The 24,032-nt window shown below is 51.7% G+C and overlaps 1 protein-coding gene across 10 annotated transcripts in view; it reads left to right on the top strand.

Annotated features, from left to right (window-relative positions):
• The window catches only part of LOC142021285 (proton-coupled amino acid transporter 1-like), a 65,546-nt gene that overhangs the window by 16,656 nt on the left and 24,858 nt on the right, over positions 1-24,032 (top strand). For 4 of the 10 annotated variants that reach the window (XM_075009913.1, XM_075009915.1, XM_075009914.1 and 1 more), the window contains 4 exons: positions 2,649-2,867; positions 3,745-3,843; positions 8,648-8,814; positions 21,235-21,404. In XM_075009913.1, the coding sequence (XP_074866014.1) occupies positions 2,649-2,867; positions 3,745-3,843; positions 8,648-8,814; positions 21,235-21,404 (655 nt within the window). Of the gene's footprint in view, positions 1-2,648; positions 2,868-3,744; positions 3,844-4,079; positions 4,188-7,248; positions 7,545-8,647; positions 8,815-16,795; positions 16,926-21,234; positions 21,405-21,640; positions 22,071-24,032 lie in introns of those variants that run through there. The other 6 variants (XR_012647653.1, XR_012647654.1, XR_012647655.1 and 3 more) reach the window with 5 other exon arrangements.

Raw genomic sequence — 24,032 nt, forward strand, 5'->3', positions numbered from 1 at the left:
GTAGTCTTTGGATGTTTCCAAGCTGCAGAGGTTAAGAGGGGAAGGGACTTAGCCTGCATGGGTCTGTTGAATGATTTGTGAACCTTCCTCTAAAGAGGTTGAAGCTGACTATAGTCAGATGGGGTCTTGGACTAGCTACTACTGTCATGCCTAGAAGCTTCTCTTGAGACTCTCTCTCTATTTCAAGGGGCTTCCTCTTGTAGCATGAGGTTAACAAGAGCCCCTCTAAACAGAAGCAGATGAATTAGGCCTCTCCTCTCTGGATGGTGCACTTCCCAGGGTGGGCTCATCAGATCCTCTAGGCTGGCCTGAGTATGACATGCCACCAATGCTGCTTGGCACATGTCCCCTAAACCGGAATTAGACCAAAATATTACAGCCCTGGACACAGGCATTTGCAAAACTTCAGAGCAAGCTGGGAGTCCTCTGCAAGCCTCCCCGGGCTAGTCGCCCCTTTCCATTCCAATGGTCGGAATCCAGCAGGCGGGGCAGAAAACGAAAGCGCTAGAACTGCTATAGAAATAATGGCCAAGGAAGTTCCCATCAGGCTAGTGCCTCTCGAGGGCCGATGTGTAGGAGGGAGGCAGGTCCATGCTAAGCTCTTTGGAGCTGACTATCCCATGCTCTGAGCCTGGTAGCACACTGGGGATGGGGGGAGGGGCTGTAGAAATCCCCCCCGCCCCAAAAACATTGAAGAACCCTGCCCACGTACTTCCCCAGCACGTGGGGAGCTTCCCCATGGAGCTCCCTTGGTGCAGTGATATATCCTTTTAGATACAAGCAGCTGGGCAGGAGATGACAGTGCCAGCTGGGCCTATTTGATCCACTGTCGGCAGTAGGCTTAGGCCCAGTGTGAAACCCCCAGGCATCACATGCTGGTGGGCGTATGAGGTCTGGAAACGAGCTTTCCTGGGTTTTATTCAGATGCCTGGGAAAGAGGGGAGGGGATGAGACCTGAGCTGTGCTGTTAGGAAAACTGTAGCCTCAGGAGGGGGAAGGAGGGGCTCCCTGGTCCCCAGGTGTGGAGCACACCTGAGTGAGTTCCCAGCAGCTTCACATGCTTGCTGGCATTATGTTGCCTTCTGTCTTCAGTGTGTGGGGGGGGGGGTCCTGTCTGTCACCACAGGGTTAGTATATGAGGGGGCTGCTCAGCCTCTGCGTGCACTGCAAGACGGACTGGTTTCAGTTCACCATCCAGACTCTGTCCTACTCAATCCGGACTAGAGCGTGGGTGGGCACGTGCGGGCAGATCACCGACCCCATTGGCTGGCTGGCAGAGCCATTTCAAAGCAGGGGTCCTTCCAGGGAACGCATGGGGTTGCTTTAATAATGGAGCGTGCTTGGCTGGCTGAGCTGCAGAGAAGCAGCCAGTTGGCTATGGGGATGAGGGGTTTGTGTATTCACAGGCTGAGGGCGGGGAATAGTCCTCTTCTGGTGTCAGGAGCCAGCATTTTATGCAGTTCGAAAGCGATGTCTTCTTGCAAGAGCTGGAGAATTCAGCCTTTTGTAGAAAATGCCTGTTTTGTGCTATGCTCACTGCCTCCCCCAAGGAGTGGCTGTGGCTGGGGTAATTATGGGGTGTACAGGGAGGGGGTAGTACCTCTGTTGGAAGGACTTGTCATACCCCTTTGGGGATAGTCTGTCCACTTTGGTCCCCGCCTGTCACTCGGCTCTCACTTGTGGCTCCAAGTAGCTGCAGCATGTGCAGCGGCCACACCCCGGGCAATGGCTTTGACTGGCCGGCCAAACCAGGTGAGTGTAACCGATGGGGCTGGGGTAATACATCGTATACGAATGGCCAAGTGCCTTTCAGCCAGGTGTGATGGGACCAGCAGAACACCCCATTTCTCTGCTTTCATGCAGCACTTGTGCGTGTGCTGAATTCTTTGTGAAACAAACATACTGTGCCGTGTCTTTAACAGGCGAGTCACAGGTTGGCTAAAAAAGGGGTATTTGTTACTCCTTGGGAAATCTGAGCGCAGCCCTTCAGCAGCCTGACAGGTGAGGGGTTTGTCTTGTGTCATTGAGTATCCAGGGTCTATGACCGTGGCAGGGGAAGGATTTCCTCGTGTAGAAAGCACAGATCTGGGCTCTGCTGCCAGCTTTGCACTGTGAGCCCTGGCTAAACTCCATGCAAGTCTCTGAATTGCTTTCTCCTTCTAGGAACAATAACCTGTCTCTCAAATAAGCACTCCTGGGGCACCCAGGTAAAACCCACGAAAGCACATGACATAATAAATTTGCTAGTCTCTAAAGGTGCCGCAGGACTGCTTGTTTCTGAATCTGCAGACCAACATGGCTGCCCCTCTGAGATTTTCTCACTTGTGGGGGAGTCTGAGCTTTTAATCTGGTGTTTACCCAGCTCTGTAAAAGTCACATGGCAGCTGCTCTAGGAGGTCAAAGTGTTTTTCATAGGAAAATGTGGTCACAGTTCCCCACCCTCTTCCGTGTGACGTGTAGGATTATTAAAGACTTGCAGTGTTTAAGTTTTGCAAATGCAACTGAACGCTAAAAGGTCAAGCTCTGCGGCTCTTACGCTGAGACCCGAACTGTGTGGCTAGGACTTGCCGTTGGCTCAACAGCTTGGGTGTCAAGTGCATGTTCAGCACAGAGACCCGTTCAGGATCCATTTTGGCACTTCTCTGCAGGTGATCTCTGCAGCAAATGGCACCACCACCGACTGCCATTCCAATGAAACCACGGTGCTTACGCCCACCATGGACTCCCGGCTCTTCATACTCTCCTTGCTGCCATTCCTGGTGCTACTGGTCTACATCCAGAATCTCAAGTTCCTCTCCATCTTTTCCATGCTGGCCAACCTGGCCATGCTGAGCAGTCTCGTTATGATAAACTGGTATATCCTTACGGTATGTGCAAGAAACAAAGGTGTCTGCAGACTAGAGATTTTTCCTGATGCCTTCCACACCTCACCCAAGCACACCACCGGTGAAAGTTTCCCCAGCAGAGTGGTGAAGCACTGAATGTGTTACCTAAAGAGGTGGTGGAATCTCCATCCCTAGAGGTTTTTATGTCCTGGCTTGAAAAAGTCCTGGCTGGGATAACTTAGTTGGGATTAGTCCTGCTTTGAGGAGGGGGTTGGACTTGGTGACTTCCTGAAATCTCTTCCAGACCTAGGGCTCTTTGACCATCTTCAGAAGTTTCAGAGCCTGGTGGGGGTTGTCTGGAGCTCAGGGCTTTGGTCTGGCAGGGGAAGAGGAGGTTGTCTTGGGGCTTCAGCCTGGCTGGGGGTGGGGGAGAGTGTTCTGGGGATCAGGGCTTCAGCAGGAGTGGGGAGGAAGCCCCAAGAGCCACCACCCAGAAGCCCTGAGACCCCCACCATCTTGCTGCAGGGCAGAAGCCCAGAGCTTCTGGTCCAGCTCCAGTCTGGTAGGTGAATGGTGGGGAGGCAGGGCTGCATGCTGGGCTCTGAGCAGCACTTGAGCTGTAAAAGAGCAGTGGTTGGACTATCCCCGTACTATTGGGATGGCTGCAGGCCAGTGCTATTACAGGAGTGAATGTGTGCTTTGGGGGGGTGCATATACTCAAGTAGGGGGTGCAGCAGGTAAAGCAGAGATGCACTGTACTCTTGCAGTACTGGCCTCACACCCGCTTTCAGGAGCGCTCTAGTCCCTCTTTCGAGTGTGTTTTGTGATCCAACTCGGCGAGCAAGCACCACCGAAAAGAGCCCTTTGAAAGAGACCTTGGTTTCCCGCTTGCATTTAATGCCAAGCTGCTCTTCTCTAGGGCATTCCGGATCCCAGCCACCTGCCCCTCGTCGCGGGCTGGAAGACCTACCCTCTGTTTTTTGGCACGGCTATCTTTGCTTTCGAAGGTATCGGAGTGGTAAGTGTTGGCTTATCAGCTGTGCAAGAATCTCTCTTTGTCAGTGTTCTCTGCAGTGGAGCTGCACATGCAGGGAAATGTCTGTCAGCCAAATGTTTTAACCTGGCTGACACAGTGAAGGATAAAGTGTTTCCTTCTCTGTCAAATCTTGCTGCCTTGAGGGGTTGGGTGGTGGGATGGCATCAAGCCCTTTTAAGATGTCTCCAAAGAAAACAGTTCCATTGCTTCCTCTGCAGATCGAATGCTTTCAGAGCCGGTGTTCTGACTTAACAGCGTGGGTGGAAGCTACCGGTGGCACATGGGTGTGGCACAGAGGAGAGAACTTCCCAGACTAGCTTTACCAGGTTGGGTTTGAAAGAGCCTTGTTGGAGACAGAAGAGAGAATGGTGTATAAATCGGAGTGCTCAGTCCATTCCTCCTCCTAGAGCAGCTGATTAGCTTGCAGCTGTTTTGCTCCAGCTTTCTGTGGTGCTGTGATATAGATCTATTTCCAGTTGGTGCTGTAAGCAGAGCAGCAGGTTGGTCGGAAGGAGGAGATGGATGGGTGCAGCACTGTTTATTATCTTGGTTAAACATTGTGGGCTGTTTCTCAGAGCTCCTTCCTAAGGGAGCAACTGTTTCCACGTCTGTGTTACCCGGCCATGTAAACACAAGAGGTGGAAGCAGCAAGTCCATTAAAAACCTGAAAACAGCCATAGTTAGTCAACCAATGGGCTGTCTGGCTCGGTGCCAGGCGCAGGAGGGCTGGCAGCCACCACAGACCCTGGGGCAAAGGGTGGGGGTGGGGGAGCTCTGCACCACAGATACAGGCTGACTGCCCCCAGCCCTGCTCCAGCAGCACCCAGGCTGTGGTACACAACACCCCCCCACCACCCCTTGGGCAGCAATTCAAACTGGTATGAGGCTCTGTCCACTGACGCTGCCATAGTAGTGGTGACAACAGCTGGTTCCTCTAGACCCCTTTACATCTTGGGGCTCTGGTGCGATTGTCCCTCTTGCTCCCCACTGTTGGCGGGCCTGGCCAGGTGCTTCAGAGGGAAAGAACAAATCTGCCACTCTTCAAGTGATCCACCCCCAGCTTTGGTGCTCGGAGGCTGGGGACACCCAGAGCATGGTGTTGCATCTCTGACCAGCGTGGCTAAAAGCCAAGATGAGTGCATCTAGTTCTCATACGAGGCACCAGAGCACTGACAAAACTCGCTGCACAGAACTGGAGGAGCTGTGTGCAAGGCCTCTGCTCTCTGCAGTGTTCCCAAAGCAGTTGTGGGGCAGTGGGACTAAAAGCTTGTTCTTTGGCTTCTTTTGTTTCTGTCCTGTACTTCAGCAGCCATGCCTCAGTGGCCTGTGGAAGTGCCCTCTTTAAAAAGCAGGGCAGTCTGAGCCACAGCGCAGCAGTCAAAGGGTCTCACAAGGGTCTGCGTTTGCAAGCCCAAAACGCCACTGACAAGTCAGGTGTGAAAGAATAAGACGACAGGCTGTGGGAGAATTTGAAGAGCAACTAGCTAAGGGCCCAAGAGCTAACGGCAAAACTTGAAGCATGCTGGAAGCAGGAAGCTGGTCAAACAGTCTGTGGGGCCACTGGACAATTGAGGGGCCAACGGAGCCCTCAGGGAAAACCAGGTTATTGGGGAGAAGCTAAATGTATTCACGGCAGAGAATGTAGGGAAGGTCCCCGCACCAGAGCTGCTGTTGTAGAGGACAAACTTGCAGAACTTCCTGACCGAGGTGTCAGGAGCTTGGCCGCAAGTTGATCAATAAAACAGCAGTAAGTCCCCAAAACAGGGCAATAGTTATGGGTGGCCCTGGGAGGGCTAAAGTCCACCTGCTTAGCATCCAGGCCCACCCAGATCCAGGCTGGCTTCCCCAGCCCCCCAAATCCCCAGCCAAGCCGCACTGCTCTCCTGCTGGCACCATGCACTGCTACACTGGTCTCCAGCACTAGTTCACGAGGGATGGTCTGGGTGGCGCTGGCACTGCAAACGGGCAGCGGCACGCTGGCAGAAGAGCAGTGCGGCAGGAGAGGGTCGGGGGAGCCAGGGCCCCCTCCCCTTCCTGCCCCTCCCCATTGGGCTCAGGATATGTCCTGTGTCCCCTTCCCATGGCACTGGATCCTTCCATCATTCACCCCCGCAACCATCATCGACTGCCCCCTGAGAGCTGGGCTCACACACTTTCCCTGTCCTAGCTACGCCACTGCCCCAAGGCCACAGGGCCCTCACCTAAGAGGGCTATGGTATCGCTGCTAGATACTAGTAAAGGTGGTGTGTCGCCTGTTGCTGAAACCTACCTCTGTACTAGCCGATTGTGTGACCCATCGTATTATGTCTGTGTTTGAAAACAGCTCTGCTCCAAAAGGATTCTTGGCAGTTACTGGCTGGAAGACTCAACTTTAGCAAGTTGGTTGAAACTTTTAGTAAAGAACCGAGCTATCAGACCTGCCAGCAAACCTGATTTGTTGGGGGGAAACAGGCAATGTAGCTTTGAGGCAAGATTTCACTATACAAATCTATTGCAATTCTTTTGGGGGGTCAGCTTGCTCATAGACGGGCACGATAAGGCAACTGGCATTTGAGAGCCTTTGGCAAGGTGAGCAGCATGGGGTAAATGGGAAGGGCCTCTCGTGGATCGGTATCTAGCTGAAAGATCGAGTCAGGCTAGGAGAAATGAGCCCGTTTTCAAAATGGAGAAGTGAACAGTGTGTCCCACAAAGATCTGTACCGAGGCCAGTGGTGTTCCACTTTTTCATGAATACACTGAAAATGAGTGTGGGTGTGACAGAACTGAGTTTTCAGTGGCATGAAATTGTTCATGAAGCATCTGATGTCCATGTGTGATAAGGTTCGGGGGTCCCCAAGCACTGCACCCCAGTCGTAGGCAGGAGTGACTCTCACTCAGCAGGTAGATCAGGAAGTTTATTAGTCAACAAGGGCACAGAGGTGTCAGGACAGCTGACAGAAACTGTCATTCCAACCCATCCTGGGGAGAGGAGCCCAAGGGGTGCCCCATCTGGGGTGTAGCTTCCCCCCTTGCCAGTCTGGCTGCCTTCCAACTCCATTTCCCCCCAGCTTCTAGCTGCCCCCTCCGATTCAAACCCAGCTCAGCTCTTCCCTGCTCTTTGTTCAGGTCAGAGGTGTTACCTGCCAGCTTAGGTTACAGCCCCAGGGGGTCATCCTTAGCTGCTGGGAGCTGCTTTCTTTGCCTATCTCACACACACACACACGCAGCCTGAGTCTCACATGCACTCCCCCCCAACTCCATCACACCATGTAACACTTTGTTGTTTTGTTGAAAGACTGAATGGACTGTCCCGATACATTTTGGTTCAAAAGGGTCCATGGTGCTGCGTGGAAGATGCAGCTTGCAGACTCTATCCTTTCTTTCTCTTGCATGTGATGGGCTCACTAGCTGGACTTCACTTCCCATGATGCCACAGCCAGCAAGAGGCTCCTGTGATGAATGTGCCCTTTTCTAAAGGAGAAGCATCGTCATGGGAGATGTAGTTTGGCCAGCAATCCCAGACCTTTGAGGAGAATGGGAGCAGAAGGCATTCAAACTACAACTCTCACAAGCCACTGCTGCATCTCTTCTTCATTATTTCATGGAAGAGTTGACATCTCCTTATCTGTGCTTTTGCCAATTTGTCACCTCCTGTTTGGAATGACTGGGGAATACTACCAGCAGTGTGAAAGTGGGGTAGGCAAGTAAGTTTCTGTAAAGAAAGCCTGACACCTACTAATTATCCAACTCCAGCAGTTACATAACCTGTGGCCCAAGCAAAAAGCATGGAGGTGAAGTACATGAGTTTAATGGCAATCTGGCACATCCTGGTCTGAAGATCTTGTATTTTCAGTAGGAGATTAAGTAGTAAAGCTAGTCAGTCTTATGGGATGGGGAAGAATTGTGTGTGGTTCAGGGTGCGGGGGGGGGGAAATCCTTTTCTCTATTAAGGGTGCAAGCAGGTCTCCTGGAAAACTTTTCTAGCGATGGTACAAAGGGAAACCTACAGAATTCACAGAGGTGTAGAACAAACTAATGTATAGTTTCATCATCCCAGTGTAATCTAGTCCCACCATGTGATAGAATCCTGCATTCCCACCCATTGGCTCTGAGAGCCAGCCATGCAGGGTGACTGGTTTGGAAGAGGGGGTAATAGTGTTGATGGACAGAGGAGACCAACTAATACAGCAGTAGGGGAAATCTGGCCCAACAGAATTAAAGGAAAAAAATGGCAGGGGTCTTCAACGACACAGAGGACATGCAGGTCAGCAGGCATTTCTGTGCTATGTTACGTTGTGTGTGGTGCTCTTGTTCTTGCCCTTTGAAAGCATGGGCTGACGCATTAGGATTTGACCACGTGATTCCTGGGAACCTAGATACCTCCTCGCAGACTTAAACCGTGTATGCTGCCCTGTGGGTTGCCTTTATCCTGCTGTTGGCTTCCCATCTCCTTAACTCTTCTGCAGTGTAGTGACTTGGTTTGTCTCTGCAGTCACGCGTTTCCTTCATTTCCTTGGGCCTCATTGCGACATGGCAGAGGTGGAGAAGGTTACCGCTGATCAGGGAGCGTTGTGTCCTCTGCAGCTGCTGTACTGTTGGCAAAGGTCTGAACAGCCCCAGTGAGCTGTGTGCCTTGGCCCCTACTCGCTGCTGCTCAGGGTGTTCCCTGATTCTGGGGCACAGACTCGGCCTTCCTGAGCAAGCCACACCCAGGAAGATGCTGGCTCCGAGGTGTCGTGCTAGGCTTGGATGCTGTGGAGGTGAAGGGTGGGGAAATTAATTAGTTGTTTTTTCCTCCTCCTCCAAGGTGCTCCCTCTGGAAAACAAAATGAAGAATCCGCAGCACTTCTCTCTGATCCTGTATATCGGAATGGCCATTGTCACCGTCTTGTACATCAGCCTGGGCGTCTTGGGGTACCTGCGATTTGGAGACAGCATCCGGGCGAGCATTACTCTCAACCTGCCCAACTGCTGGTGAGTTTCCAGTCCATATTACTTACTCCTTCCTGTAGCCCAAGAACCGGGGTCATCTGGTGACCTGAGTAGGCGGTGGGTTCATAACTAACGTAAAGAAGCATTTGGATAATGCAGAGAGCCTGGTGCGCTTTGCTGGTGGTGTTGTGAAGGTGAGACCATAACTGAGTTTAAAACCACCCAGCTAGATAAGTCTATGGAGACAGGTCTGTTGATGACTATTAGCCAGAATCGCTAGAGACATTAACCACATGTTCCAGGTGTCCCTAAACTTCTCCCTGTCAGAAGCTGGGACTAGACACTGGGCTGGATCACTCAGTACACTGCTCTGTGCTGTTCATTGCCTCTGAAGCCCCTGGCACCGGCCACTGTCTGAGGAGAGGATGCTGGGGTAGATGTCCCACTGGCCTTACCCAGTGTGACTCTTATGCTGTGCGGGTGAGGCGTGCACATTTCGTGAGATGCGGAGAGGGATCGGCCAGTGCAATAACTCTTCTCAGTGTAGGGGTGCTAAGGGGATGAGTGTAGCTTGGACGGATTTGCCAACTGCACAGTGGAGCGTATCGAGGTACCACTTGGCCTGTGCGCTACCACTTGTTTGTGGCCCTGCAGGGCTTGGCTCCATCCCACCTCTGCTGTCGCTCCCTCTGGGGCGGGAATGCTGAGGTGAGCACCTTTGTCATTTGTGCAGAGGTTTGGCTCTGAGTGTCTTAACCTCTGCTAGGTACTTGTAAGAGTAACACAGGTATTCTACTGTTGTGGCACCTGCAGCTGGGTCCTTCGTGCGGGGGGGGCGGGGGGTGAAGGCGAGTGGGTTCATATGTACACAGCACTTTCTATCTCGGAGGAGCCATAGGCACTGAACTGCTGCCAATGACACGTGTGCAGCGTATCCTGATAAGGGGAAGTTTTGGCCACTGTCTCCAAGGTAACCTCTTCCCTTGGAACACGCCGTAGAAACTTGAATGTAAAGGCCTCCTACAGAAGACAGCTACTAAATCGCATTTGTACAAGGACAGCTTGTGTCTGGTTGGTCTTGAACGTGTAGCACCGGTGCTGGTGCTTAGACTGCAAGAGCTTTCCCTTCAGGCTCAGCTCCTGTACTGGCTAAATGCTACCGATGACTAGATGACTGTCTAGGAGGGAGTACTGCAGAAAGGGCTCTAGGGTTCAGAGTGGACCACAAGCTAAATATGAGTCAACAACCTGACGCTGTTGTAAAAAAAACCAAACAAACGTGATTTGGTGATGTATGAAGGGGAATGTTATAAGCAAGACCTGAGAAGTCATTCTTTCGCTGCGCTCTGCACTGATTAGACCTCAGCTGGAGCACTGTGTCCAATTTTGGGCACTGCATTTCAAGAAAGGTGGAGAAATTGGAGAGGGTCCAGAGAAGAACAAAAATAATGATGATTAAAGGTCTAGAGAACATGATTTGAGGGAAGACTGAAAGAACTGGGCTTGTTTAGTTTGGAAAAAGAGAAGGTGGCGAAGGGACGCTAACATCTTTCAAGTATGTAAAAAGTTGCTGCAAGGAGGGGGGAGAAAATACATTCACCTTAATCTCCTGAGGTTAAGACAAGCAGCAATGGGTTTAAGTTGCAGCAAGGGAGGTTTAGGTTGGACAGTAGGAAAAATTTGCTAACTGTTGGTGGTTAAACACTGGAATAAGTTGCGTAGGGAGGTTGTGGAATCTCCATCACTGAAGATATTTAAGAGCAGGTTAGATAGACATCTGCCAGGGATGATCTAGATGGTGTTTGGTCCTGCCACAGAGGCAGGGGACCAGACTCGAACTGCAAAGGACCTCAAGGGGTCATCAAGTATTCTTTGATACTTCTGCTCTTTTCACTGGGATGCTCTCTTTGCAGTGCGTCGTCTTTAGTGCTGGGAAACCTTGCTGGGCTTTGATTCATCATGCCTAACACAGAAAAGAGCATGCATCTGTCCTAAAGCCATCTTGTTGCCCAGGAAGGAAGAACAAAGCTCTCAAAGCAGCACTAGTAACTGTTTGTCTTTCCCAGATTAAACTCATGCAGATGATTTAAAAAGACAAACCTCATGAACAGTTGAGCGAGGGCCACAATAGAACAGTGAGTGAGGTATCCCCAGGGGAGCCCTACAATCCTGCTTGTCCTTGTTGGCCTGTGAAATCAAACACAAACTTCTTCTGAGTCTGTGCAGAGATCTAACCACTGGACTGCAGCAGCGGGGACCTTATCGCATCACTCATGTTCAAGATGACTGATCTGATTCTAAAGGATGTGGCAGTCTGGCCCAAAGAGATGGCAATAGATACATTGGGGAGCTGGTGATTGTGTGCTGGAGGACTGACCTATAGGTTGCTAGGGAAGGCGTAAGGGGGAGACAGCCTGTAAGCAGGGCTCTCTTTCAGCCTTGGGTAAATGATTTTAATTGTGCTGCCTTTCTTTCCCTCTTTGAAGTTGGGCTGCTACATCCCTGATGAGTGGTGGGTTTTGAAGCACTTTGAAGATAAGTGGCAGGTGATTTTTATTGGGTTTGCATTGTGTGTTTCGGTCCTACACACCTGTTGTTTATTAATCAAAGGCAACACATAGCTGCAGGGTACTTGCAGGAATGGCTGGTGTGTGGCGTGTTAACTGACGTGTGGCCGCAGGCAGTCCGTACTGCCTGACGCTTCACCAAACTGCAGTTTAACAAGTAGCTGGTTAGTAGGTGGCTGCTGGGAACCGTCTCATCTAAGACAGCTGATGCCCCATTATTGAGGACTTTATCTTCTATAGGCACTTGTTGCTATCCCACTTCTCCCATCGTAGTTTCCTGTACCCAAGCCTCATCACAGAAAGAGATTCAAAAGAGACTTGCTTGGCCCCGGGGCCCAGACAGAACACTCCCCACTGCTCTAATCTGAACCCTCCAGTTACAGAGCTGCCACCTTTTTGCAAGAGGCAGTTTTCAAAGGACTCCGAGGAGCTAGCGTGGAGGCAGGAGAGCAGGAGCTAATTAAAAGCCCAGTGCTATGGACTAGCAGTTAGGGGCTTGGTTTTGCAGCTTGCTTGGAATGTGAAGGCTGCGATGTAATGTACCCTCTGTCCTGACGTCCTGGTGTTGGTTCCTGTGTGTGCAACTCAGGAGGGCGATTGTAGGTGGGAATTTAATTCGCCTCCCCACTTGGGCGGGGTGACTTTTTACTGGGGTGCAAAGTGACTCCAATTTAGTGTGTAAAAGTGAGCCCACTCTCTTTGCGTCAGCTCAGCTACGCTCCTTCTTCCCTTGCTCCCCTGGCATCGCAGCAAGGAATGGTGGCAAAAAGTCTTACGATATGTGGCAGGGTGCCATTTATTCAGTGACATGCTTAGACGGAGGTACTTGCCCAGCATGGTCTGGTTCTCTAGCCTGCTCCAGATCAGGAGCTGGGATAGCCAAGAGCACCTCGAATAGCACAAAAATCATTAGTCCCCTCCTCCTCAGGGGTGCTGTGCTTTATAGCAACGAAGGGGAAGGGGCGGGCTTTGCCAAGTACTGTACTTTGTGTGATGGGTGGAAATAACTGAAAAGAATTGGATTTTTTTGCCTCATCTCTCTCCTCAAAAACTAAGTTTCAGACATGGGGCCCTCTTAAAAGGGTTCACTGGCAGGGCCTTGGACAAGCTGGTGCTGGTAAAATGGCGCATCCCCCTAAGGAGACAGCCAAGCCACTGACTGCTCGGGAGCTTGCAACATACTCCATGCAATCTTCCTCTTCTCCTGGGCATCCTGTCTATCCTCCTGTGTATTATATTTCACTTGCTTGAGTCCTCTTCAGTAGCTCCAACTGGCCAAGCGGCTCACAGCCCTTCAGTTTAAAAACAAAAATCCCTCCACAGCATGTTGCATTGGCGGCACAGGCTGGCAACGCATCGTCCTGCCAGCGCTATCTGTGCTCCTCTGTCAGAGGCACGTTGAATCTCCAACGCTGCTCCGGCTCTCCGGCTGAAGAATGCTTTAGACCTGGGGTGCCCGACCCAAGGCTCTCAAGCCGCATGTGGATCTTTGAGCCATTAGATGTGGCTTCTGCTTAGAGCGACGCCCCGGGAATGCCTTCCGCCGCTCTGCACATGCGCCCCAGTGCGTGGTGGGAGACGTGTGTGGCGCTGGCTCTGGTGAGTCGCTGGCATCCACATTGAGTGAGGTGGGGCTGGGGGTGCCTGGATGTGCAGGAGGGCATTGAGTTAGAGCCGGGGAGAGGGCGACTGGGGGTGCCTGGATCTGCAGGAGGGCATTGAATTAGAGCCGGGGAGAGGGCGACTGGGGGTGCCTGGCTCTAGGGAAGGGCATTGAGTTAGAGCCGGGGAGAGAGGGCGACTGGGGGTGCCTGGCTCTAGGGAAGGGCATTGAGCCACCTATTATATATTTTTATCTAGATAGATGAAGATAAAGATAAAGATATAATATGTGGCTCTTTGCCCTCTATCCATGTGGCTTTTCATCCCTAACTGGTTGGTCACCCCTGCTTCAGAAGTCTGTGAGCCTGTCTGTGTCTGACTAGCCTGTCTATGGGAAGCCACAGTTCAGGGAAATGCAGTGTGCTGGTGGAGAACAGATGGCATTTCTCCGTCCTGGTTCTTCTATGGCCTCCATGACCAGGGTGTCCGAGCACCTCCCAGCTCCCTTGGGACATAGGGCTGGACTGTTTACCCTCATCCTGCAGAGGAGTAAGTGTGGCACTGGCCTCCCCCCATGTCTACCTGTTTGGTAGGCAGGGGATTGAAGCTGGGTCTCCCACCTCCCAGGCCCTGGGTCTCCCATCTCCTGCTTCCCTGATGAAAGGGGGAACCATGTGAACACCAGCCCATGAGGAACCCCTCTCTGTGGCTACCCCTGTGCCAGCTTTCCACTCACTGGCCGTGGGCGGGAATGGGTGTGACTTGTACAGAAGCCATTCCACTGCTCTGGGGCTCTGAGGGGTTGTGGAACAGCTGTGCCCAGGGCCTGAGTTCTCCAGGGTGTTTCGTGGCCGAGGGGGGGTGAGTCAAGGCGCTGTTGGCGAGCAAGGCCTGGGAAACCATTCAAGGTTTAAAATTGTGCTGCTGCTTTGCCTTCATTGAGCTTGGAGCCCTGCATATGCCACAGTGAAGCTATGTGGTTTAGGGACCAGACAGCAGCACTGAGCCTTGGCCTGTTCCCTCTTCACCCTGTGTTTTCCGACAGTGTAAAGTGGCTTGACTTGTGTCATGTGACCTTGCTGTTCCTTACGCTGGAGTGAACAAGGTTACAGTAAACCTCCCCTGTCCTGAGTCTCTGGGCTTCCCTGATATTTACACCCCATATTCAACGCAGTGCACACAGCAGACCCAGCCAGGGCTCTCGAATATCGGAAGGGCTTGCTTTTGCTTTCAAGATTTTGCCATTACTAAAGGGCTCTCTTTACTGATTGCTCTTATTTTTAACTAAGGCTACAGGAAGCCCCTGATTTAGCAGACCCCAATTCAGTGAACTTCATGGAACAATGAATGTCCGCCAGCCCCGCCCCCTGTTTGTTCCTAAAGTCCCTTGACTCCACCAGAGCCGCCCCCTGCCGCCCCTACAAAGGAATACATAAATGCTGGTGACTCATCAGAGCCACCATCGGAGCAGCTGCAGGACCCGCTGTGGCTGGGGCCCCCGGAGGACTTGCTGGGGCTGCTGCCACAGCTGGAAGAGCCACACTGTGGCAGGAGGAGCCACCACATGCTCCTCCCTCCAGGGGTGAGGCATTTACGTGGGCAGAATGCACTCGCCTACGCACTCTGCACCCGGCGGGAAGAGTGCGTGATGGCTCTGGCTGTGGTGGAGGCTGTAGCCCTGGCAGTGGTCCAGGACTCAATGAGGCTCCAGTGGGGCAGCTCCAGAAGCTCTGGTGAGTCGCCCATTTTACAGTATTTTGCGGGGTGGGACCTGGGGAAGCCTGGCTGGCGCAGTGTCCCCCATGTGAGTACAAGGAAACCCTCACATTTAACAGACTTTTGGCATTCGTGGACACCCCTGCCCTCCTATTGGTTCTCTCATCGAGGGTTTACTGTGCTACCTTTCTGAGGCATGGCTGAAGGGAATACAGTGGGAGGCTGAAGGGAATACAGTGGGAGGCAGGTCCTGCAGAGAACTTTGCCTTGTTCCCAAAGCCTAAGCACATGAGTGGCAGTTTCTAAAAAAATATCACAATCGGAGAGGTTCAAGAGAGTCTTCAAAAAATGCTTTTGTGCAGGTTGGGCCTCTTCAATCTGGAACTCTCTCTCGTCCAGCAACATTCGTAATCTCACTCGATTTTAGTTAGCCTGAGGGCCAGTTCTCATGGGTGTAGCCAAGTTTCTCCTGGTCCCAAGTTTGTTTACAGCCACCAGCCCTGGCGCTCAGTGTTCTGGGCTGTTACTTAGCTGTCGTTTATCCCTTGATGTCTTCTCAAAGCCCAGTAAGCAATGGAATCGTTGGTAATGTGCTAGACATTATTGACCTCCCGTGGTCCAGCAAATTCTCTTCACCTGCACTGGTCAGGTCCCGAGGGTGCCAGACAAGAGAGGTTCAATCCAGAGTTACGGTAGCGCCCAGTGGTCCTAGCTGAGATCAGAAACTCTTCTCCTAGCTGCAGTTGAAATACATAATAAGATGGTCTTCCCCTAGAGAATTTACAGCCTAAGTGGGCAAAACAAAGGAGAGGATGTTACTCTCCCCATTTTTACAGAAGGGCAGAGAAATGAGCTAGTTTGCCCAAAGTCACACCAGGAATCGAACCATGCTAACGGTCTGAATTCAACCCAGCTCCCTGCAGTGTTTTCCCAAGCCCATCCTTCCTCTTAGCAGAGCCTCCACTTCCTAAACTGTTGGTGGCTTTCTGCAAGCTCGGGAGTGGTGAGTTGGAGGAGCTGAAAAAAATAAGCTGTCAGTTGCTCTGTCTTGCTCCAGTAGAAGAGGAAGTAAGCAGGGGGCACAGGGCTGTCTGGGCACACTTCAGCCTGTTTGCAGCTTGGAATAAACTTTTGGTTTTGTTATAGACCGAAAAGATCACCCAGGTCAGGGGACGCTGGTGAATGGTTGTCATTGGTCCGTGTTCCAAGATGTAGGAGTGGAAGAGGCTTAATACTACTACTAAAATATTGGTCAGAAAAATCCATATTCTGAACTATGCCCTGGCGCCTGGCGGGTCTTGGTCTGCAGCCAGTTGAGCATTCTCGAAAGACTTGGGTTTAAAATCCTGCAGAAAACTCCCAGCATGCCTCGTTCTAAAAGGAACATTGCCCCCTTTCCCCCTTCAGGGGTAATTGCCCCATCACCTCCACAAAAGCCCAGTAAGGTGGAGGGGAAAAAGGAGGACAATGGAGCCTTTGGGGAAATGGAATCCTCTATACCCTGCAAGCAGAGCTGCTAATGCAGTGCACTTAATATTTTTGAAGCACTGTGCAAATATGGGTTAACTTCCAGACAGGACACTTGAAAAGATTCCCCCAAAAGAACTCAAGATCCCAGGTTAGGGTAAAATACGTTAAGTGTAGAAAGGGGGAGTTGAGGTGCTTGATGGATGCCCGCTTCTGGAGCGTGTATCCCAGCCTGCTGTTGATAAGCAGAGTTCCCCATCAGTTTGTGAGCTACATCCGTGGAGGCACGGCAGTCACAGTAACCACAGCATTAGAAGAATGCTGAAGAGCTGTGCCTCAGCGACCCCTGCTGGCTTTGCAGCAGTTGAGGGCTTTGCAAGGTTATGTCATTGCCAGGGGCTTAGGACGGTGGCCGTTAAGCTGTGGAGAGTGGAAGCTGAGCAGCGTTGATGCTGCTGGAGCCTGTGGTGGGGATTGGAGCGGAGGACGTAGCCTGAGGGAGAGCTCTGGGAGCATGGCCCCAATGGTGGATGGGTCAGCTCCACACAGGCCAACGAGCACACCACTCGTCCTGTGCAGGACTCCCTCTTCTCATCCCTGAGTGGGGACTGAGCTGTGGTTAGCCCCTCTGGGCCTCAGGGGATCCTTCCTGGCTTCCTTCCTGCACTCAGGCTGCTGCCGTGCGTGGCTCCCCCCTAAGGGAGTGAGGTGAAGCTGCTGACTCCTTGTGACCCGCACAGAGTCCTGGGTGGAGCCAGCCGTGTCCTGAGTCTTGGAAGAAATGCATTACCGTGGGACAGACCTCTTGCTTTTGGAGCCTTTTCCCATCTTTAGTGGTCACTTAAGGTAGGTTTACACAGCAAAATTATTTCAAAATAACAACCCTAGCATCTGCACAATGCTACGGCTAGTTTGAAATAGCGGACGGCGTATTCTGAAATTGGTAAACCTCATTCTGGCTGGGTCTACACTTGCCCCCAACTTCGAAGGGGGCATGGGAGATAACTAATGAAGTGCTGTTTTTAATATGCAGCACTTCCTTGGGCTAATTCTCCCCCATGGCAACTTCGACGTGCTGGCATCTATGTAGTCTGCGCTACTGTGAAGTCCCAAGGAAAGTAGTACTTTGAAGTTGCCGCATGCCAGCACTTCGAAGTTTCAAGTTGCCACAGGGAAAATTAGCCTAATGAAGTGCTGCATATTCACCACAGCACTTCACTTCATTAGGCTAATTTTCCCTGTGGCAACTTGAAACTTCGAAGTGCTGGCATGCGGCAACTTCAAAGTACTACTTTCCTTGGGACATCACAGTAGCGTGGGCTACATACATGCCAGCATGTCAAAGTTGCCATGGGGAGAATTAGCCTAGTGAAGTGCTGCGTATTCACTGCAACACTTCGTTAGTAATCGCCCATGGCCCTGATTAACATGCCCCCTTCGAAGTTGGGGCAAGTCAAGACAGGCCCTTTCTGAGGAATAGCACCTGCTTTGAAACAGCTATTTTGACATAGGTGCTGTTAAGACAGGGAATAGCGCCTGTTTCGAAATAAGCCACTGTGTGTCCAATGGCTCTGTTTCAAACTAGACTCTGTGTGTGGACGCTGTATTTCGAAATGGATTTTGCTATTTTTGAAATGTATTTTTGTGTGTAGCAGCATCGTTTCGGAATAAGCTATTCTGGAGTAGTTCATTTTGGAATAAGGCAGCTGGGTAGACACAGCCTTACTGTGACACAGCAGGAAGAGAACCACACCCAGGAGCTAAGGGATTTGTGCTCAGCTGTTCAGACAGGTACTCCCAGACCTGGATGTTGCTTATGATGCAAATCCCAACGTGCCTGGGCATCGAGGTATTTACACCCCAAAACTAGACTCTCACCAGCTTGAAATCTTGCCTGTAGCTTTTTGTGCATTAGGCTGTCTTGGTCAGTGCAGGCACCATCAGTAGCTAGCAGGTAGTGTATTGGCCCAGTGGGCAATGTGGTTAGGAGTCTTCTGTTACCTGCAGTCTGAAAACAGTGATATAAATTAGCTAGTAATTTATAAAAGATTCAGGCACATCGATATAGGAACAACCTCAGGGAGATCTGCTCCAATACATGCTGCAAACAGCTCCCCTCTCCAGCTCACACTTTACACCTTGCATGTCTCCATCACTACTCCTGCCAGTGTGGTGGTTTTCTTCCCATACTGCTCCCCCCTTCTCCCCCCTGAGTTGATCTTCCCAACCTAAATCAACAGCATCATTTCCCTCCTGTTGCCATCCAGTTGTGCTTGGTGCAGAGAAGCTGCATTGCTTGAAACTGGTTCCCAGAGGAGGGAGAATGATTGATTTTTGTGGGCTACTGGAATAGCCAAGGGCTTAAGCCTCACGCTTGAGAGCTGTTCCATGCCCCATTGAGCAGGTGGGTCTCTTCCCTTCACCCCCAGCTGCCTGATTCTTGGATCGAAATCCCTCAGTTATGCATTGCCATGCGCCAAGGACAGAAGAATGCATTCATATGACCCACTCACCAGTGTGGACTCCATAGAGTTGCAGTCCCTCTACATACTTTGCTGAGGTACCTTGTATGATTTCCATGGGGTAGAAAGTCCAGCTTGTAGAAGCTAGAGGATTGTAACAAGGTGGCTGGCCATCTTCCTCCACATCTCCATCTCCCCCCCCCCCCGCCACGCCCTCCCGCCCATGCCTTTGGCTATGTCTGCACTAGGCAAAGTCAGTCAACCACAGAGACGCACTTCTAGCTACGGCAATTGTGTAGCTAGAATCGATGTGTCTGCACTCGGCTAACTTGGCTGTTCCTGCTGGGGAAGGTCGACGGGAGAGTTTTTCCCGTCAACCTCCCTAACTCCTCGTCTCGTGAGGAATACAGGGGTAGAGTGCATCCCCTGAGAGGCTGACTTCGCACGTCCATATTAGAAGCATGAAATCGAACACTGGGTTAGTGTAGACATAGCTTCAGCTGGAGTTTGTCTCCAGCTCCTATTCGTCTTCCCCCCTGTGCCACACAAGTGCTGTCTAGCTCTGCTTGCCCCTGCATGTTATTTCTCCAGACAAAGCCGGGCAGGGATCTAGATTAGCTCATCCAACCCTGGGATCCGGTCAGTTGATTGGCTCAGGCTGTACAAGTCCTGTAAAAGGTTGGTTCTCTTGCCCATAGGTTCCTTGACGTTGCCCACTGATTGGTATTCCCCCAGCCATCCTTGGTTTGGGATCGGGGCCATTTTCAAGCAGAGAAGGCAAACTCCTTCCCTTTGCATCACTGGTGTCTGTCACTGTAGAATGAGTGCCCAGTGCAACTGTTGCTAACTTGGCCACTGACCTGTTAGATTGGGAGTCTAGCAGGCTACAAAACCTTTCCCAGTGCTGCCATTTGGCTGGGTCCTTCCCCCGCATGCTCTGTGCTGAGCTCCAGAAATTAGCCTGTTTTTTGAATCGAGTGGGTTAAAGTGCAGGCGGTGGTGACGTCTGCATTGCGTTTAACTTTGTAAGCCTGGGCTAATCCTGGCAGTGCAGTCCTTCCCCCTAGCTGGGGGGAAAGGCCATAATCAAAAACTGTGAAATATTCTGTCTAAAGCTGATAAACCGCTTTGAAGGGATCCTTTTTAATTTTATGGCACAGAGTAAAATCCTGCCTGCTGCAGAATAAGGAGAAAAGAAGCTTTTTCTTCCTCCTGCAAAGAACCCCGTTTTGCTAGCAAAGGTGGGGATGAGCGATAGCCCAGGGAACAGGTTACAAGAGAACTTCAGTCGTTAATGCCATTGCCTTATGTCTAGTGTGGATTGCTGGTTAACTGATGTCTGATCAGCTGGCTCCTCAGCGAGGGGACTTATGGTATCTGTCCATTTCCTGGTGAACAGGTATACTAGTGGTTAGTGCCTTGGTAGGGCTTAATCTCCCTGCATTCCAGGAAGGCTGGCCCTACAGGTCCGGCTGGGGAGGGTGGTCAGGCAGCATATTCTGCTGGGGCTGCACACATTGTGTAGCTGAGCAAAGGTCTTTGCCCTCCAATCAGCAGGATCTTGGTAGCAGTGTCGTTCTGCGTGTGCATGGGCTCCCACGCTCAAATCCCCAGCCCCTGAAACCCATCCTGGCCAGGGTGTGAAATGTCCCCCTTTCCAAGCAGTGAGAGAGGACCCATATGCAAGCAGACACGCTTGGAGAGAGGTGAGTATAAGAGCCCAGGAACTGGGTAGCAGTGGCTCGCTTTAAGCCGGGTGTGGAACATGTGGCCTTCAGAGCTTCCCCAGAAGCCAAAGGTGCCATAAATCCAGCAAGTCACCTGCAGGTTGAACCCCTTGGTACCCTCAGGACCTGACTGGTGCGAAATGAGAGAATTTGCTGGACCATGGTAGGTCAGTATTGTCTAACAGCGTTACCAGCACCGCTACTGCTTACTGGGCTCTTAGAAGACATTTGCGGGTAAATTACAGGTAAATAACAGCACAGAACACTGAGAGCTGGGACTGGGGGCTGCAAACCAATATTGTGGGAAACTTGGCCACACCCATAAGTATTGTCTGGCTAACTAAAAGCATGCCAGATTACAGATCTTGCTGGACGAAAGAGGTTCAGCCTGTGATGGGATTTCCTGAACATCCAAAGTGGTTTAGGCACCCGTTGTGTTCAATTACCGGTACTTACTTCAGGCAGTTTTGCAAATTCCTCCAGGCACCTTGGTGCATCGGTAAGCTCCTAAATACCTGTGTCAGTTTGGCCCTTTGTACCTTTAGGGTGTGGTCAGAGCACTTGAAATGCTCCACTCCTCAATGGCTCCACTCCTGTTGAGTCCTGGGGCACCAGCCCAAGCAGAGCTCGCACCTCATGGATGCAGAGCCATTCAGCCAGGGCACACGTCTTTCAGCTGTGGGCTTAGGGCTTGTGCCATCCGCCTCAGGAATGGCGTTCCCCCTCGCCCATTACCTGGGGATCGCAGGGCAGACTGGCTGCCTCTGGTGCTGCTCCTCAGACATGGGATTGTGTTCAGCTCTTTCCCATCTAAATTCACCCTCGTCACAGTGATTTTGAGTTTGTTTTGTCCTAAATCTGCCTCTGAGGAGCCTGGGCTGTGAGTGGTGGTGACTGGTGTCCTCTGTCTTCCCTTTGCAGGCTCTACCAGTCAGTCAAGCTGCTCTACTCCATCGGCATCTTCTTCACCTACGCCCTGCAGTTCTATGTCCCGGCTGAGATCATCATGCCCGTGGCGGTCTCCCAAGTGCCGGAGCGCTGGGCGCTGGGGGTCAACCTACTCCTCAGGACGTGCCTCGTCTCTGTGACATGTGAGTAGGTGCCAACCTCGCCGGGTGCGCTTGCTGTCTAGGGGTGGGGCTGGCAGGGTCTAAAGAACTTGAGAAGCCAGGTGTGTGTGTGTGTGTGTGTGTATGTGGGGGGGGGGGCAGTTTCTCTCTCAGATCTCTGAAACTTACTCCCAGGTGGCAGGCAGGGCTGTGCCCCCTCTAAGGTCTTCAGTGCCTCCCCCCCATATTCTCAAGTGGTTTCTTGTCTGCCTTCTCAGCTGTGGTTGGAGACCAACTGGGGATCTGCCTTTTTAAACTCTGTCCTCTGAGAGCGTGCGTCCGTGGGACGTGGAATTCGTGGCAGGGGAGAAATCGCTGTGGGAACCCTTGTGAAAGTATTGGCAGCATATCCTGGACTCTCCTCTCAGTGCTTACTGGATACCCGTCTATGCCGTCAGACGTCCCTGTGCACAATTGTTTGGCTCCTCCCAGGAGAGCCCGTTGATTGGGATCAGAGGTTAGGACTTGCCAAGCATCTGTCCCTTCCCTGTCTCTGCTCTAACCAGAGGCTGTCACACTTGGCTCTGGGTGCATCCAGGATGTGAGCAGCAGACGTACTGTGTGTTGGAGCAGCGCATGGGAAGCTCGCAGGACACTTGGCCACGTTGGCTCACACCAGGGACTCGTGATCGACGTGCCCATGCTAAGGTGAGGAATGCCGAGTGTGGGGCAAACCATCTTGTGCATTGAATATACACGCGTGGTGCAGTACCATCCCTGCGTGCCATGAGCCTAGCCTGTTGTAGGGCTAATGTATGTTCGTGTTAGATGGTTACACACTCTGCAGACAACTTCTAGTGGCTCTTCCGTGCTCAAAGGCTTGTAAGCAGCTTATGGACAGGAAACTTGTTCCAGGGGCTAGCAGTTGCTAGCTAATAGAGTAGCTGGATGGGTGGGAGCAAGACAGGGAGAGGGGAGCGTGTTAAATAGGCCAAGCACCCATTCATCTAGCACTGACCTATTTCACCAGGCTGCTTTCCTGTGCATTCTCTCCACTCTGTTTTGAAGGCAAATCTCTGTGGCTGCTGCAGAGAAGCTCCATCTCCCTCGTTCCCATCACATGAACTTTCTTAAAAGTCCCCATTTAACTGCAGCGTGTAGGAAGGCAGAAGGTAGTAACTGGCAATGAAATCAAATCAAAGCCATTGAGTAAGCATTGGCCCTCCTGCTGACTGCACATCACCTGCTGTTCCTGCACCAGGGTTGCTTATCTATGCCAGATGGACAAAGAAAATCTGAAATGGCCCATCCTCCCTGGCCTAGAGGGGCTGCAGCTCTGGGAATATGGAGCCTGCATAATAGGCCAGAATAGTGAAGTCCTGGTTATCCGCAGAGCAGGTGCAGCATAGCCAGTGTCAACATTGGCTTCCCAATATTGACCCTTGCTTCCACTCCGGGGGGACTCGCCCCTTTAATCTAGAGTGGCTGGACCATCCCTACCACGAACAGGTAACTGTCTGTTCTTGCTCTGTTCTTTGTCCAGCTGCTGAGAGTGGCTGTGCCCAAATCACGGTATTTTAATGCAGAGCTGGCTAATGATCCAGAACAATCCTCTGAGCGGGGTGAGAAGCTCAAAGACGTCCCCTCCATGGAAGCTGAACAGCCCAAAGGAAAGTCATTAATCTCAAGGAACTTTTGAAGGCCAACAGACTGGGTGCCGTGGCTGATGATGAGCTATAGCTAGAGAGGTAGCTGGCAGAAAATGACATTAAAAAGAGATCCAGGCTGGCATGGTGTTCTCCTTCTCTGCTCTCCTTTGAACAGTGCATAGGCCTGGAAAGGTCATACCTGTCCCTCTGAAGGACCACCCTAAATAAGAGGACAGGAAGTGATGAGAGTTGGCCTTGCCGGGAAGCAGTGGCCTGTGTTCCAAGGAATGGGCCAAGATGATGGCATACTCTGTGGAGGACGTTTTGAGTAGGGTACAGTTGTCCAGTCTGCGTTTATCATGGGATACTTGGCAGCCAGAGATGGTGCCTTCCATCTCTGGCTAGTGAGACGACTGTGCTGCTCACCTTCCCATGTAGAGCTCATCATTGTAACCTGCTGTGTCCCCACTGGGCTGTGTCCCGGCAGTGTACATCCCTAGAGGCTGCATGGAACTTCCAGCGCAACTGGCAGTAACCAGTCTTCTAGGAGGGACCGATCAAAGCTCAATACTGCCCTTCCAATCCCATATCGTCTTCAACTGCTTGGCCCCATCAGAGCTTTCAGCACGCCAATTACCTCTGGGCTCCCTCTCTGTGCCAGGCAGCACGGGTGTGAAGTTACAGGTCTCGGTAGCTCTTAGTGGTGGGCCTTTGCCTAGTGCTCTGCTGCAGATTTTGCTGATCTTGGCAGCGGACAAAGCAGGTCGTTTGAGTGCAGGTCTTCTCAGAAAGACTGGAAGCAACTGAGTAGCCTTCCACGCTAGGGGCTGCAGAGCATGTTCTGCTAATACGTCTGCCTTCATGCTGTCCTCTTATGTTATCTTTGGTACCACAGCCATGAGCATTACAAATTCATGGGTTCTGCTGCAGAGTAAGGGCCTGGGCACCAAACAGTTCTCGCCAGGTTGGGTTTGTAGGGGTGCGTGTTGATGGGATCAAACGGAGTGAATTCAGTGAAAAT

Source organism: Carettochelys insculpta, chromosome 15 (genome assembly GCF_033958435.1).
Source record: "Carettochelys insculpta isolate YL-2023 chromosome 15, ASM3395843v1, whole genome shotgun sequence".
In the NCBI taxonomy this organism is placed as follows: Eukaryota; Metazoa; Chordata; order Testudines; family Carettochelyidae; genus Carettochelys; species Carettochelys insculpta.